Here is a 15,651-nt window from a genome sequence, read left to right on the forward strand (position 1 = left end):
TCACGATTCCCTTGGTCGTCTGAGACCAGCGCAACCGCCGCCTGTGCTCGGTCGTAGAAAGCCACCGCCGCGGCTCTAAAGTGGTTGAGCGTTGCCATCGTTAAATCATGTGTATACTTACAGCAATACTTGCGATACTAAAATAGGCAAGTGCATTAATAATTTAACAATAGCTTCAATGGTTCGAGAAGGAACATAACCTCGATGCACACGTGGCGTTGAAACATTAGGCACGGTAGTGATACCTGACAATCAATCAGAGAACGGACGATGCTACTTAGGTAAGCAGCTCATTGGGGACTGGTCTTATGGACATTCGGACAGCAGTATTTCTTCCATGTTTGCATCAACATTGCAGCTCATGACTCCGGCATTAATCAAATGCCAAACTCAGTTCTCGTCGTTAGGTATCAACGGGAGTGGATGCTCATGCCCACTACTACTACTTACTATTCTTTTGTAGGTGAAGATTGCGTAGCGTTGAACCTAAAGAAAGTAACACCACCTGCAGACACTATTGAACAGTAGAGACGGTACGTTCAATATAGCTTGCTTGCTTGCTAGGAGGTAGGTATATGGAGGATATTCCTTACTCGTTGCTGCTCATCGCCGTCCTTGCGGTGCTGTTCTGCAAAGTGCAGACATGAAGCGACAAACGGCCGGGAACACTCGACCTCAATCCACCCATACACGTGATTCTTCAGATATATCTCATTACTACTCCGTATACATGATGCCTGCACGTTCCCTTTGATGAATTATAATTATACATGCACAAGAGGTGACCTCGGTATTCCGCTTGTATCGATAAGGCGTAGTCTAAACTGTGGTTCAAAGGCAAGTCTGCGCAAAACCGCCGGGCCCGGGGCAAGGTTGGGCAGACATCGGCTGCTTGCGGAGACTTGTTGGTTCAATGTTCAGATGGGATTATTCGCTCAACGGCTAAAATTTTTTAAAAGGGCAGAATCTGTTCTGGCTCACACAAACTGCCCGGCCACGAAACGACAGCTCCACCTCCACTGTTCCCCAACTCGTCGGTTCCCCTCATATCCTGATCAAACAACATCGAAGAAAATTGTACACCGGACACCGACATTTTCTGGCCTTCACACAACACCGATAAACAACATGTCTGAGATTACACACCCCACGATCAAGGGTAAGTTTCTACGGTGTCCCCGGTGTCCCGAAGTCTGCGCTATGCTCGCACTTACACACGTGACGATGCCGTTAATCTGCTCATCTGGCGATACCCTTGGCTGGTAAAGCCGCGTGGAAGGGATGTCCTGGAAGCAGATTCTTGCTCGAGAGACATGGGGTCCCCTTTCACAGAATTCCATCGACTCACTCATGCTCGTGTTTGTGGGAGTCCATCAGGCTAACAACCAGTAGATGGCTGGTTCAGAGAGATCTCTGAGATGTGGGCCGGTAAGTCTATACCACTATATCCCATTCACCGTCGAGCGGTTCTCATTACTTACACCGCAGCAGGCCAGGCCATGACCCTGAAGGTCAAGAAGGTGCTCCACCACGAGAAGAGCAAGTATCAGGACGTCCTGATCTTTGAGTCGGAGAAGCACGGCAACGTCCTGGTCCTGGACAATGTCATCCAGTGCACCGAGTACGACGAGTACTCCTACCAGGAGATGATTACCCACCTGGCCATGAACGCCCACCCCAACCCCAAGAAGGTCCTTGTCATTGGCGGTGGTGACGGCGGTGTCCTCCGTGAGGTCGTCAAGCACGAGTGTGTCGAAGAGGCTACCCTGTGTGACATTGACGAGGCCGTCATCCGTCTCTCCAAGGAGTACCTGCCCGGTATGGCCGAGGGTTACAAGCACCCCAAGAGCAAGGTCCACGTTGGCGATGGCTTCAAGTTCTTGAACGATTACAAGAACTGCTTCGATGTCATCATCACAGACTCCTCCGACCCAGAGGGCCCTGCCGAGAGCCTGTTCCAGAAGCCCTACTTCCAGCTTCTGCATGATGCTCTGAGGGATGGCGGTGTCATCACCACCCAAGGTTCGTACATGCATGTCCAATGGTGCCCTAGGCGCCATCGAATATTGAACTCTCCGTTAATTGCAATAAACAGCCGAAAGCCAGTGGCTCCACCTTCCTCTGATCACCAAGTTGAAGAAGGACTGCAAGGAAGTCTTCCCTGTCGCCGAGTATGGCTTCACCACCATCCCCACCTACCCCTCCGGCCAGATCGGCTTCATGGTCTGCTGCAAGGAGGCCGGCCGCGATGTCAAGACACCGCTGCGAAAGTGGTCGGCCGAGGAGGAGATCAAGCTCTGCCGCTACTACAACTCCAGAGTTCACGAGGCTGCCTTCGTTCTCCCCAACTTTGCTGCCGAGGCCCTCAAATAAGTTATGCACCTTGGCAAAGGTATGGGATACTGCTCTTCTAGGCTGGCTGGCACACGGATGGGGAAACAATGTGCTTCCAGGATAAAATTGGTCTATCGTTATAAAATACGGAATGGGAAGGGGAAAAAGAGTGAGGATGTGCGACTACACAAGTCGCGGCGATAGAGAACCTCAGATAGCAGGGTACCTACCTGTCAATATAAGCAATGCAAGCAGTTGATCTGGTGTGCAACCAATTGGACATGTCTTGCACTCTATCCCTCTCGGCATCAATGGGAGCCAGTATCTATAGGCGTGAGGGCCCATTTCCTGACCATCAAACATGTATTCCCCCACGAGTCTCGCTCGGGCTCGGGTAGGAAGGATTGCATCACTGATACCCCACTATCGTCGCGGCTTATCTGGCTGCCCCTCTCAAGTCGGCTCTGGCAGTCCCCCAATGGCATCTATTTACATGGCCCTTTAGCCTGCAATGCGTTCTCGCCAACCACCATGAGACCTTTTCTGCGGTCCTCCAGCCTCCTCAGCAAACTCGCACCGTCTCTGTCACCCGCCACCTACTTCCGAAGACCACTAGCACGCACAATGGCCACCGCGACCACGCCATCCCCCGTGCTCAAGAAGCCGGTGAAGCTGGCCTGCATCCAGCTCGCCAGCGGGGCGGACAAGGTCGCCAATTTGTCGCACGCCCGCGACAAGGTGCTCGAGGCCGCGCGCGACGGCGCCAAGATCATCGTGCTGCCCGAGTGCTTCAACTCCCCCTACGGCTGCGACTACTTCCCCGCCTACGCCGAGACGCTGCTGCCGAGCCCGCCCCCCGCGCGACCAGTCCCCCTCCTTCCACGCCCTGTCCGCCATGGCGGCCGAGGCGAAGGCCTACCTCATCGGCGGCTCGATCCCCGAGGCGGCCCCCCTCGGACCCGAACTCGGCCGACAAGGAGGGAGAGGAGGAGAACTACGAGAAAAAGAAGAAGTACTACTACAACACGTCGCTGACGTTCGGCCCCGACGGCGGCCTGCTCGCGAGCCACCGCAAGGTGCACCTGTTCGACATTGACATCCCGGGCAAGATCACGTTCCGCGAAAGCGACGTGCTGTCGCCGGGCAACAAGGTGACGCTGGTGGACCTGCCGGACTACGGGCGCATCGCCGTGGCCATCTGCTACGACATCCGGTTCCCCGAGCTGGCGACGGTGGCGGCGCGCAAGGGCTGCTTCGCCCTCGTGTACCCGGGCGCCTTCAACACGACGACGGGCCCGCTGCACTGGCGCCTGCAGGGCCAGGCCCGCGCCATGGACAACCAGATCTACGTCGCCATGTGCAGCCCCGCGCGCGACGAGACGGCCTCCTACCGCGCCTGGGGCCACAGCTTGATTGTCGACCCCATGGCGCAGGTCCTCGTCGAGGCCGACGAGGCCGAGACCACCGTCTGCTGGGAGCTCGACAACGCCAAGATCGAGGAGACGAGGAAGAACATCCCCCTCGTGGGCCAGAGACGGTTCGATGTCTATCCCGACATAAGCGAGGGCAAGATACGATTTGAAGAATGAGACATTATGCTGGGCAAGGCGTTAGATTGATGATGAAAGGGTCAAGTACCCTACGTGTCGATATATTTTTGATGCTCTGGGCTGCTAAGCGTGTCCGCGTTTCAGCGTCAGCGAAGAATCCGATGTTTTTGTACGTTATTTTGATTGTTAGATTGTGTGTGAAACCCAAGAAAGCTATCGTGAGAGTAAAGCCATTGTCTATTTTCGAGCGCTCTTCCCCATGATCTCTAGAGCCTGTCCGAGCCCTCTTGTCACCCATTCCCAATTTAATTTCTAGGACCAGTCGCAACTCCTAGCCAGGAGCGCCGCGAGCTTCTCCAGAGCGGCCTGGTCAATCTCATCAAAGCCCTCGAGACAGGCGCAGTCGATGTCAATGATGGCCACCACCTTGTCGTCCACCACGATGGGCACGACGATCTCGCTCTTGCTGTCGCCGTCGCACGCGATGTGGCCGGGGAACTGGTCGACGTCCCGCACCAGCTGCGTGGTCTTCGTCGACGCGGCGGCGCCGCAGACGCCGCGGCCGAACCAGATGGTCTGGCAGGCCACCTTGCCCTGGAAGGGACCTAGAATGAGCCGCGGCTTTTCCGGCGACGAGGTCGCATCCAGTGTGTAGAAACCTGCGATGGTGGAGTTTGACTAGGTGAGAAAGGGGGAGAGGAGGAAATATGCGATAGGGGAGGCACTGTACCTGCCCAATTGACATGGGTACTAGGCTCCGGGAGGGACTTGTACGCGTGCCATAGCAACGACGCAGCGTTGGATAGGTTACTGGTGTATCCCGTTAGGTCAAAGGGGATTGTCACGTTTACGCCCCGATAGGGCGGCCCTGCTCACCAGACCTATATTCAGAGGCGACGAGTCAACTTTCTCTTCTTCTGCATACTTAATCCATGGAGACATAGATAATCACATATCAAAACGAAAGGTTGGGTTTCATCTCCCACAACTAACCCAGTTACGCTGGCCGTCAAAAAGGCCCTCGGCCTGCAGCAGGACTTGGTCGTAGGCCTGCTGTTTCGTGACACCCTGGGCAAAGTTGGAGGCGTCGGCGTGCACCTAGCGAATGAATGTATCAGCTCCCGTCCGTCTGTGTAAGTGCCATTTTTGATCGATGCGACTGGTCCGCCACCGGCAAACCCCAAGACCAGTCCAGTCGCACGGAAGGACACTAACCATTTTGATTGTATTTCTTGCTTCCCTTCTTCTTCTTCTTCTTCTTCTTCTCTCCCAGTCTGAGAAGCCACGCGAATCAAGAACCAGAAAAAGAAAGACAAGCTCGCGGTTCACCGTCAGTTTCAAAGTCTCGGGCTCGCGCAGGTTTTTCGTCGTCCCAAGCTCATGTTTTAGAAGATTTTGACAGTACGCTACGAAAGGTCCGTTTGTGGGGGAAGGCTCACCAACTCCCGCCGCTTCCCGTGTCTTGTCCGCTCGCTACTTTTTTTTTTTTTTTTTTTTTTAGGTCAAGGACAAAGCAACGCATCTTCTTACCTAACTGGAACCCCACTTGGCGACTACCTTACTGTGCAAGAGGAGACTGACAACACATCATATCAACGTCAACATCGTTGTCGTCTAATTTTAACTATCTAGGTAAGAAACTCTTGACTTCAAGTTGGACAACCAATTTTTGGAAGGATGTAATTTTATTAGTAATGAAGAGTCACCACCTCACACCTTCGTTGTGCTAATATGACAGAGGAAGCAGCAACGAGTATAGCTTCCACCGGCTCAGCTCTCACAAGCCAATCACTATGACGTCTGCGGGGTACTGCCGAGACTGCTTCACCGGCACTCTGCACGGCGACGCTGTATTGACGGGCCATGTCGAGCGTATCCACGGCCTGCCGACTTATGTTGCCGAGCCGGAAGCGGGTGCTAAGCCGAAAGGGCTCATCGTCATCATTCCTGACGCCTTTGGCTGGGAGCTGCAGAACACCCGCGCGCTGGCGGACAGTTATGCCAGACGGGGAGAGTTCCTCGTATACCTGCCCGATTTCATGGACGGTTAGAATCTCTTCCTGACCCTGTGCCTAGTCCTGTGATCCATGATGCCCAACTATACTGACACGGTGGATTGAAAGGGGCGGCACCACCTCAGTCCCTCCTGGCCGAAATAGATGGGATTATGGGGCCATCACCAGATTGGTATACCACTCTTGTCATGAAGCCATACTGGGCCATGAAAACGGTTGCCACGATGGTCCCGTTCCTATTTTGGACTAGACGGTCTGTAGCAAAGCCCCGGATGGTCAGGTTCTTCCAAGACCTACGGGCAAGCCCGCCACCCTTCCAGACGCCAAACCTGAAGGTTGGCGTCGCCGGGTTCTGCTGGGGCGGCTACTATACCATCTTCCTGGCGCAAGACAATTCCGAGACTCGGGCAGCTTCTCCAGCATCAGTGGAAGGCCGCCCGCTGATCGACTGTGGCTTCACAGGTCATCCGTCTGGTGTGTCTGTACCCGCGGACATCCTGGCCGTACGGCTGCCGCTTAGCATCGCCAATGGGCCGGATGACGTCTTGATGGGCCGGGACAAGATGGTCCAGCTGACGAGGATTCTCGAGGCTAACGAGGATGCGGCGCACGAGGTTGTTGTCTACGAGGGCGCGAGGCATGGCTTTGCCAACCGAGGTGACCCAAACGACCCGAAGCAGGCAGAGATTGGCTTACGGGCCGAAGACCAGGCAGTGAATTGGTTTAGCAGGAATCTCTGCTAATGGAATGTGGCGATTGCGATTTTGTGAAGGTGTCCCTGCCGCTCGCGTCCACGTGCTAATGTTTTGCTCTGCATTCCCCAGAGCTTGCCTTTCTTGTCGGAGTTGATACTGATCAGTTGCGGGAACATACTGATTGTATACCTGGCTCGTCTCCATGCGTTTTTACTCGCACTCTTTGCCTTTGTTCATCTTCTTAATACTGATACGGCCGGTCACATCATGATATAGGGTGAACATACGGGGATGAATCTTACTAAGCAAGTACTCAGAGACTCGGCAATAAGAAAATAAAGCACAGGCCGTGATTGCTCTGGAGCTCCCCTTGCCTGCGTGACACCACAAGACCACCCTCACAAGCATTATGCTTACTTTTGTGTTTGCCTGCAGCGTTTGTGTGCTGGCCGTAGTCGATAGAGCACCAGGAGAAGGCTGCTGGGCGAGACTTCAGTTGCGGGTACGGAAATTGAGTGCCATAGACGTCATGTTTTCTATCTCATGTGATAACGTGACAAACAATCCTCGCCAAGAGGAGAGAAGGCAAACAGAGCCAGGTTACTGGCAGACTAGGATGAGATGACTGAGAATATTGACCGGCCCTTGGACGTTACACAATACGGGCGACGGAGTAGGTAGTTGATGGGCGGAAAAGCTTATACGAGACCAAGATCAACAACGGGCACTTACACACCTGGTTTCCACTCGGATCGAGTAATATAATATAGCAACGGCCAGCCAATCGACCGGGTGTTTGCAGGCTTGCATAGTTGTAAATACCTACCTTGACTGCTTGAGCGCAGCGATCGGTTGGCTCTGCCCACTTCATGTAAGATGTAAGCACCTTATTAGACTCGGAGAGTATTGCCCAGGATAGCAGTTCCGGGGAGCTAGGATGGTGCAGGCTGCCTGCAGCAAACACTCTACCGCTACTACGAGTTATGTATGCATGTAGTTAGTGATTCTCGGTCCGACGCCCGCTAATTTCCACATACATACATACATACAGCCAGACCTCGCGGGGGCCAGCCTGCAGCTTTCAAGTGAGGGATGGGGATGCGTGGACGAATGAAGATCGGGTTCATTGAATGAACGAATGGCTGATTGACAGACTGAATGGCCGTAAATGGAAGCCAAAGTATCGTGCATGAAAGTGTCGAGCGAGGTGCATTCACTGTTTTCTTGGTCATCAAGGTCGAACTGTCGAGGTCGTATTGTCTAACCAAGAAAGTCTGAAGCTGTCCTCGGCAATCTCCGTAAAATCTTATGTTGGAAGGTTCCGCCGCCGCCGCTGCTAACATGAAAGTGTGTACCTACATTAATGTACATAGCCAAGGCAGTCCCACTGTTGACCTCACTTTTGTAACACTGACAGTGCCTAAGGCTCCAGTTCTCCCATGCCACCCCCCATGACGACCGGCGCCGACTCTCACGGTCATGACTCCGGCCCGACCCCAGACGTTAATCAGCCTGAGACTGGGAGCTGGGCTGAGGAGGATACAGAGCAGGAACCGGCTTGCCATGCGAAGTGAAGGCCGTCGTCGGAAGGGGGGTGGTCTAGAAGGGCTGGAAGGGCTGGAAGGGCTGGAAAGGCTAGAACCCAAGCACCCAAGAACCCAGGCGCCCTGCCCTGCCCATGGTTCCCCTGGAGTGTGATCGACGTGAAGGGGGACGCTTGGCCCCATTGGCCGACCCGCAGTGCGTGGTGCGTGGTCTGCAAAATGCGTCTCGACGGCGGAGCAACGAAGGTGTTGGCTCTTTTGCACTTTCAGGATTCAAATCAAAATGCCCCCCCCGGGAATGCCCACCGCCTGTCCCTAACCAAACCCTTAACCGCCCGAAGCATTTGCCATTTAGGTCAAGCCACTTCGACCCGACAATGTGGTTCGCCATAATTCACACAAACACAGGACATGCCACAACACTCGCCATAGCTAACCTCCCCGGCTTTCAATAGAGGGAAAACAGATAAAACAAAAAACAAGCTGGAAGCGGACGGCCAAGCCCGTGGGGACTCACCCGGTTCAATATGTGAATATTGCCAGTGACGACTCGCAATCTCCTAGGTACACCGCTCCTCATTTTTATAAACTCCGACCTCTCCGAAGGGCAATAAAAATTCTTCCTTCACGAAGTTCATCGTCGTCAATTCGGAAATCGATTATGACGAAGAAACCCGCCGGGTCCTTACCTGAGAGCAGCCTTTCAAAGACGGAGGAAGACTCTGGTGCCCATATCAGTGAAGCTTCGTCATCCACCAAGAGAGCTGGTACGGATGGCTCGAATTCAAAGGACAGTAGTGCCTCTCACGGCGATGGCGATGCAAAGGTCGAGGTGCCGGACGGTGAACCGAGCACGGGGAACGGGCTGAGCCGAGAACACTCGGGCTCGAGTGACGGGGCTCGGGATAGCGAGGCCGCCTCGGACAATGCTTCACTAAGTTCAGACGACGCTACGCCCGTAGCAGATGGAAGTGTCACGGGGCTGGACTGGGCCCAACCGGTAATTAGCACCTCGGCTCCGTTGCAATGCAAATGGACATCCTTAGAAAGCAAGATGCTCATAACCGGTATCTGTATCGCAGGATCTTGATGACCATTTTGACGACGCAGACTCGGCCCTTGGAGATGATAGGTAAATACAACAGCAACTAGTCCCATCGTATGTTGTCCCAGGCTGATAGAGAAACTAGTGCAAGCTCGACACAGTCCCTCTCGTCGAGCATATTGCAATATCGCATGATCCACGGACGGAGGTATCATAGCCTCCGCGGGGATGGCGACACAGAATATTGGTGAGCTTCTGATGCCATGTGTCGTGGTGGGTGAAGTTGCTGATACCTCGGCAGGCAGCCCAATGACGAGCAACAGAACTTGTATGCAGAGTATTCGTAAGTTTTGATCCAGCCAGAACTGTCTCCAGCGAATTAGAAGCTCAGTGTTCATATGGTCTGCAGACATCACGCAAACTTGTTGTTACTTGACGGCAGGCTATACCTCGCCCCGATATCCGAAAACGTCCAGAACGTCCTTGATGTTGGTACGGGGATTGGACAAGTGAGTTGCCATGGTTGATATCCTCCTGACCGATACTGACTTTTCGGCATTAGTGGGCTATGTATATCTGATTTTCTTCCAATACCACTTTCCTTGCTATAATGCTGACCGGACCCCCAGCGACTTCGGAGACGCTCATCCCCACGCTCAGGTAAGAGGCGTGGATTTATCGCCTATTCAGCCAGCTTGGATACCGCCAAACGTCCTTTTCGAGATCGACGACATCGCCCAGGAATGGACATACCAGCCAAACCACTTTGATTTCATATACCTCCGGTCACTCCACGGCTGTATTAAAGACTGGGATCTGTTTTTCCGAGAAGCATACAAATGCTGCAAGCCCGGAGGCTGGGTCGAGACCTTCCACATGGACCTGAGACCGCAGAGTGATGACGGCTCGGTTCGGCCCGGCATGGCACTTCTTTCCATGTACGACCACCTCGTGGCTGCCGGTCGTCGCATGGGACGCCCTATGGACTTACTAGTCCATCATACCATGGAGAGATCTATGGAAGCGGCGGGCTTTGTTGATGTTCGGGAAACGAACCTCAAGAAGCCGATGACCGGCAGTTTCGGAGACAGGAAAATGCGCGAAATTGGCGGCTTCCAGCACGCTGCTCTCATGGAGGGCTTAGAGGGTAAGCTTATCACACATTCATCGTTGCCCCTGATGTCACCGAAAGAGGCCCAAAAAGCAATGTTCCCATTCCCCGCGTACGCCGGCTGACACGTTGGCCCCTCATCCTTTTAGGTTTGGTTCTCTACCCTCTAGGCCAAGTTCTAGGCTGGCCCCTCATACAAATACAACTGCTGCTGGCTCGCGTACGAACGGAGCTGTCTTCACAAAAAAGTACATCCTTGGCTTCGAGTCCAGATCGTCTACGCGAGGAAACCCTTGTAGAGCCGGAAATGTTGTTTCTGGCCAATTGGCTGTGTATGCATTATCATGGCGAAATATTGTAAAGAGGAAGGAAAGGGAAAGGAATGAACGCGGCAGAAGCTGCCTGACCGCCCTTTGAAAAGGGCGGTTATCATCGCCCGGTAGAAATGGAAAACATTCGGCTCGGGCGGGAATATCCGGAAGAGGTAAAGGAAGGAGATGCTCGCTAGGCCGGCCATACAGTGCCTTGCGCCAGCCAGCATCGGAGTATACGAGGTTTTGGTGATTGGTTTTACATATATACCATTATACCCTGTATATTCTCAGGACCTCCCTACACTATATATAGTATGGGGGCATACAAATATTACCATGAATGAGCGTGCTGAAGTGTTTTCATATGCCTTCGGCGAGAGTTTCTTCTCAAGCCTGCGGGTCGCCTTCGTGCAAAGATTGACAGTCGTCCGCGGAGGTTTAAGTGCGCAGTCTGGCCCATGGTGTCTGCTGCCCAGAACCAATATTGCGACAACCTTGTAATGGTGTTTTCGTCGACGGAAAGTAAGGCTCTAGATATAATACGTAAATATTCAGTACTCATCAGACTGAAGTAGCAGTTATTCTTGTGGCTTACAAATCACTTCAATCAGCATTTAAAAAACTGTAAATGAAGGCGCACTCAAACAATTGTGTACGTTGTGTAATATAATTTACATGCCATTGTTTCTATGCCCATGACCACCTGTCATTTATGACACCAGGTCTGGCAGTCCTATGATTAAATCCTGTACGCGCAATTTGTACCCCATCCGGGGGCACTTTTTGGCCATGAGGGTTGTTGTTTGACCATCGAACCAAGGCTAACGAGGCCCTAGCTATTCAGCTAACCCATATCTTATCCTTCTCATAAAAACGCCGGTAGTCATGAAATACAATGTGTTTTTGTCCGAAAGGATACCAAACGCAACCAAACTCTCTCATTACTTTATGCTCCCCTTACAGGATAAGGGTGCCAGCCAGAACAAACAGGCCAGCCACGCCGGAGACGGCGAGCATGGTCATGTCCATGGGCGGGGCAGGGCGTCCACCCTCGCTCTTGCCAGACGAAGTAGCCTCGACAGAGCCGGAGCCAGGAGCGGCGGTACCAGTGCTAGTAGAGCCAGCGTTCTGGGAGCCCTCACCCTTCAGGCCAGGGCCGGAGCCAGCACCATCCTTCATGTACTGCAAATGTTGTTAGCTACTGTGCTCATGAGAATTGATTTGTCTAGGGGTACACCAACCTTCTTGGCATCGTCGGGGATGGCAGGGAGAGAGTCATTCTCAACCAGCCAGTCGTCATCCTTGGGAGGGCACTTGGAGGAGTGAGTGGTAGAGGCAGCACCACCATCACCAGTGGGAGTGGGGTACTTCTTCAGGGCCTCCTTAAACGACTTGAAGTCGGGGCTATCGACGTTCTTGCTCTTGGGGTCAACAATGCCGTATCCGTTACCCTCCTTGGTGTACTCGTAAAGCAGACCACCCGAGTAAACTCCAGTCATCTCCTTGTCCATCAGGGCAGACATCTCCTCAAAGTTGCGACCGTTGGTGATGCAGCCCCACTCAGACAGGAAGATAGGCAGACCGTAGTCCTTGAAGGCCTTGACCTTGCTGTCCCAGCCCGAGGTCTGGAAGGTCGAGGGCGAGCACCAAGAGTAGTCGTTGAAGGCGAAGAAGTCGCTTCGCGCGTCATCGGAGCCGCAGTTGAAATAGTTCGCAGTCTGCATGCGGTTCTTGCTCACATCAGCAGCGGAGTATCCAACAGGAATCTTGCGGTAGCCGCGGCTGCCGATGTATTGCTTCATGTCACGGGTGGTGGCCTTGACGAAGGGAGCAGACTTGGTCGACTCGACCTTGTCGTTGATAACCTCGTTGCCGGAGAAGAAAGCAAGGGTGTTATCGTACTTGTGGAAAGCGTCAATGGTGGCGAAAACGCTCTGCAAGTACGCCGCGTTGTAGGAGGGGTTAGGCTCGTTGCGGTTGATAGAGTACTTGGGGTTGTTCACGTCGAGCACCAGGTAGATGCCAGCGTCAGCCAGCAGCTTCATGCACTCGTCGTGGTCCTTGGAGTTGTCGACCATGTAGACACGGATGGTGTTGACGCCAAGGTCCTTGAAGTTGGCAATGTCCCGCTTGCAAGTCTCGGTGTTAGCGAGGGGGTCGGCCTCGCCAGACGAACCACCGGGCTGGTAGTCGATACCGCGGATGTAGAAGCGCTCCTTGCCGGCCCAGAAGGCGTTTCCGGAGGCGGAGACGGCCGGGAGCGAGTCGGCGCGCTTGGGGAGCTCAGGCTCAGTGGGGGTAGGCCCGGCGACGACCAGGCCGGCCGCGGCTAGGGTGGAGAGAAGCTCGTAGGATCGCATGGTGACAGATGTCTGTGGGTTGATGAAATTTGGGTTCCTTCCAAAATGTGGCTAACTCAATATATCAAGTCCGTGATCAAGAAAATTGGCCAATCGATCCCGAGAGAGTGAGGGAGGGTCTGACCGAGTCCCCAAAAGGTGATATGTGCAGAAAGAATTAGAATGTTTCAGTAACTTATAAGTGAAGAAGAAGAGTCGGCAACAAGAACGAGTGAGCTGCCTTGGGCGGGAAGGGGGTTGTTGGGAGGAGGAAGTAACGATTGTGTCGCGGGAGAGTTTGGGATTAGGAGGGAGGAAAAGGGAAGGAAGGAATCGGTCTGGATATGGTAGAAAAACCAATGGCGAAGTCAAGACCAAACAAGCTCTCAACGGGTGATCCAAAGGGGAGTGATAGATTACGTGGTATGCACCTTGAAGGAGTGGGTTGCCCATGATTGGCCAGGCGGCGTGACGAGGAGGCGGGAATCCCACAAGTCAAGATTCCAGAGCCAGCCTGCCAGCCCCTGGACCCCCCATCGAAGGTTCGGGTGTTTGGGATTTTGCATCTCGTTATTTTGGGGACCATTGGAGCGAGGAGAGGGTGGTGTCTCTCTAGCCAGTTTACCAGCAGCCAGTCAACAACAGCTTGTCGTCCAGCGCCGCGAGACACACAGACACACACGCCGGAGGGGTGTCGCCTTAGCGCTCTTGCGCGGCGGGTGGAAACGCCAGGCAGAGCCAGGCCCGCATTCAACAGCGATCGGCCCCAAAGATGCAAGGGGCATTGTCGAGCAATTCAGGCGGCTCCTTGTCCATCGCCATATCAGCCGATGATTGACCCGTTGCCAGCATTGACTACGACCAGATGACCTGTTGTCATATCCGCAACGTCATAATCTAATATGCTTGTATGCCTGTACAAGTACGCGTACATAAGTGAACCTTTAGATATGTAGAAAGGAGGCACTGCCATCAATTCAGCTGCTGGCCTACTGTAGGTCGCTCGTGTCTGGTGTTCCAAGTCCCTACTGCATGTCGTATCTGTAGGTCGAGCAGGCAGGTAGCTTAAACACCACCCACCACTGCCAAGTTCGTATCCACAGAGCCAGCTGTTGATCTTGCCATGTCTTGCCCCATTGCAGGCCACGAAGCACCCTATGCACATATCGACTACATGCTACTACCTATGTACCTAGGGGAAAAGAGCACTGCCACCTCTCGAGACGGGCCTCCCGATTGCGTTGTTTCAAATACAGGTCGCCCGCTGTAGCGATGCCAGACAGTCGCCAGGCGGCCTTGATCTGATGCTGCATTCGCCCGGGTTACCCCTTGCCAATGACGCCAGGCTCCCACAGCAGCTCCCACCTCTGTACACACCGTAGGTTGGCCATGCCTCAATAGCTGGGGTTCCAGCTCGTCTGCTGAGGCTCGAGCCGAGTCGGTTCCTCCATTCCTTGAGAGATCGTGGGGCGGGATAGTTACATGTTTCTATAGCAAGTGGATGCGGCAGTCGTCATAAGGCCCGTTTCTGACCCAGTTTATTCCAAGGCGTCAACCGGGAGGCAAATGTTCCTTTCGAATGCTTGATCTCGAAGCTAGAGCATCCTTGGCGATCAATCCGTACCCATGCTGCATGCCCAGCAACAGGTATCACCCCCCGTCCAGAGTGTCAAAATAGCATCACCCTTCCATTCTTTAAATGGAAATAAACCCAAGCAAGATTGATACGGCAACGGGAATCCATATGCTAGGACAGTGGATGAAAGCCTAATTGATCAAGCGCTGCCGCCCATCAAATAAGGTCTATCGTTACCGCGCAACTACAATACGTGTACCTATGCGCTGTTTGCAACTATGTAGCTAGGACCATCCATGCATTGATGTAAACTTCCGCTGTGTTGCGGGTGGTGCCATCTTTACCAAGAAGCCAGCGTTTACGGAGGCACGGTAGGAGACCAGAACATGTTTTCCCGCTACTTCACGTACTACAGATACCAAGGGTTGCTTGGGTTCATTCCATGTGATCAGGTCTGGGGACACAGTCATTCGGAATCGGCCTGCTGCTGCTGCTGGCTGTGCTTCTGCGATCACGATACAGCGCGGAAAGAAAATTAAGAATGACATAAGCTAATCTCGTTTGTCTTCCAGGTCGTCTAAAGGGGGTCTCAAGCATCGAAGCCGGCGTCTAGATGTCAGGAAATTAGAGCAAATCGTTTTCCTTTCTTATGTAACAAGTCAGAACAAGTTCAAACGGGAGGCCGGCTACTGGCCCAGCGTGTTGGGCGTGGTTTTGGTTTTGGGTAACTCCCGACCTCCCGACCGACCTCCCGCCAGCCGCCAGCCAGCCGCCAGCAAGCCCTGACCTCTCCAAGCTAGTCGTTCCCACCAGCTTACGAATGCTTGGATGCCGCCAAGGCGCTCAATACGACCGAAAATTGGGCTCAGCAGCAACCAGGCTGAAGTAGGTGGTAGAAAAAGAAGAAGCTGTCCGAACCCAACGCCAACGGGGTTCCTTGTTTTTCCCATCGATTCTCCAACTTCCCACGGCCATCCGTATCTGCACTCCTGCTGCAGGGCAGGTAGCAATAAATGCAAGCGCACTTAGCTGTACGACCTAGGTTAGGCAGGTAGTAGAGGCCCGCACAACACTTGCAAATTTGGTAAGTGGTAGGAAAAGCTGGTGGAACAGGTATTCTCTAAGCAC

At 53.5% G+C, this 15,651-nt stretch overlaps 6 protein-coding genes across 6 annotated transcripts; 4 read left to right on the top strand and 2 right to left on the bottom strand.

Annotated features, from left to right (window-relative positions):
* Nucleotides 1–1,128: 1,128 nt before the first annotated feature.
* Nucleotides 1,129–2,373, top strand: PG986_008008 (spermidine synthase; the record flags this gene model as incomplete). Its single annotated transcript, XM_066844230.1, has 4 exons — nt 1,129–1,159; nt 1,393–1,428; nt 1,492–2,022; nt 2,096–2,373. 4 exons carry the CDS (start codon nt 1,129–1,131, stop codon nt 2,371–2,373), a joined length of 876 nt encoding a protein of 291 aa, XP_066700342.1.
* Nucleotides 2,374–2,865: 492 nt separating this feature from the next.
* PG986_008009 (uncharacterized protein) lies at nt 2,866–3,923 on the top strand (the record flags this gene model as incomplete). Its single annotated transcript, XM_066844231.1, has 2 exons — nt 2,866–3,222; nt 3,348–3,923. The coding sequence occupies 2 exons, from the start codon at nt 2,866–2,868 to the stop codon at nt 3,921–3,923; spliced, it is 933 nt and encodes a 310-aa protein (XP_066700343.1).
* A 273-nt stretch (nt 3,924–4,196) lies between these two features.
* Nucleotides 4,197–5,102, bottom strand: PG986_008010 (uncharacterized protein; the record flags this gene model as incomplete). The annotated part of the gene is made up of 3 exons (XM_066844232.1): nt 4,197–4,562; nt 4,878–4,982; nt 5,100–5,102. The coding sequence occupies 3 exons, from the start codon at nt 5,100–5,102 to the stop codon at nt 4,197–4,199; spliced, it is 474 nt and encodes a 157-aa protein (XP_066700344.1).
* A 575-nt stretch (nt 5,103–5,677) lies between these two features.
* PG986_008011 (alpha/beta-hydrolase) lies at nt 5,678–6,642 on the top strand (the record flags this gene model as incomplete). The annotated part of the gene is made up of 2 exons (XM_066844233.1): nt 5,678–5,930; nt 6,008–6,642. The coding sequence occupies 2 exons, from the start codon at nt 5,678–5,680 to the stop codon at nt 6,640–6,642; spliced, it is 888 nt and encodes a 295-aa protein (XP_066700345.1).
* A 2,157-nt stretch (nt 6,643–8,799) lies between these two features.
* On the top strand, nt 8,800–10,593 carry PG986_008012 (uncharacterized protein; the record flags this gene model as incomplete). The annotated part of the gene is made up of 6 exons (XM_066844234.1): nt 8,800–9,138; nt 9,345–9,430; nt 9,485–9,526; nt 9,593–9,692; nt 9,844–10,330; nt 10,544–10,593. 6 exons carry the CDS (start codon nt 8,800–8,802, stop codon nt 10,591–10,593), a joined length of 1,104 nt encoding a protein of 367 aa, XP_066700346.1.
* A 972-nt stretch (nt 10,594–11,565) lies between these two features.
* PG986_008013 (glycolipid anchored surface protein) lies at nt 11,566–12,968 on the bottom strand (the record flags this gene model as incomplete). Its single annotated transcript, XM_066844235.1, has 2 exons — nt 11,566–11,790; nt 11,850–12,968. 2 exons carry the CDS (start codon nt 12,966–12,968, stop codon nt 11,566–11,568), a joined length of 1,344 nt encoding a protein of 447 aa, XP_066700347.1.
* Nucleotides 12,969–15,651: the final 2,683 nt, after the last annotated feature.

The sequence above is a fragment of the Apiospora aurea genome, assembly GCF_038362705.1.
Source record: "Apiospora aurea strain CBS 24483 chromosome Unknown utg000005l_segment0_segment0, whole genome shotgun sequence".
NCBI classification, from domain to species: domain Eukaryota; kingdom Fungi; phylum Ascomycota; class Sordariomycetes; order Amphisphaeriales; family Apiosporaceae; genus Apiospora; species Apiospora aurea.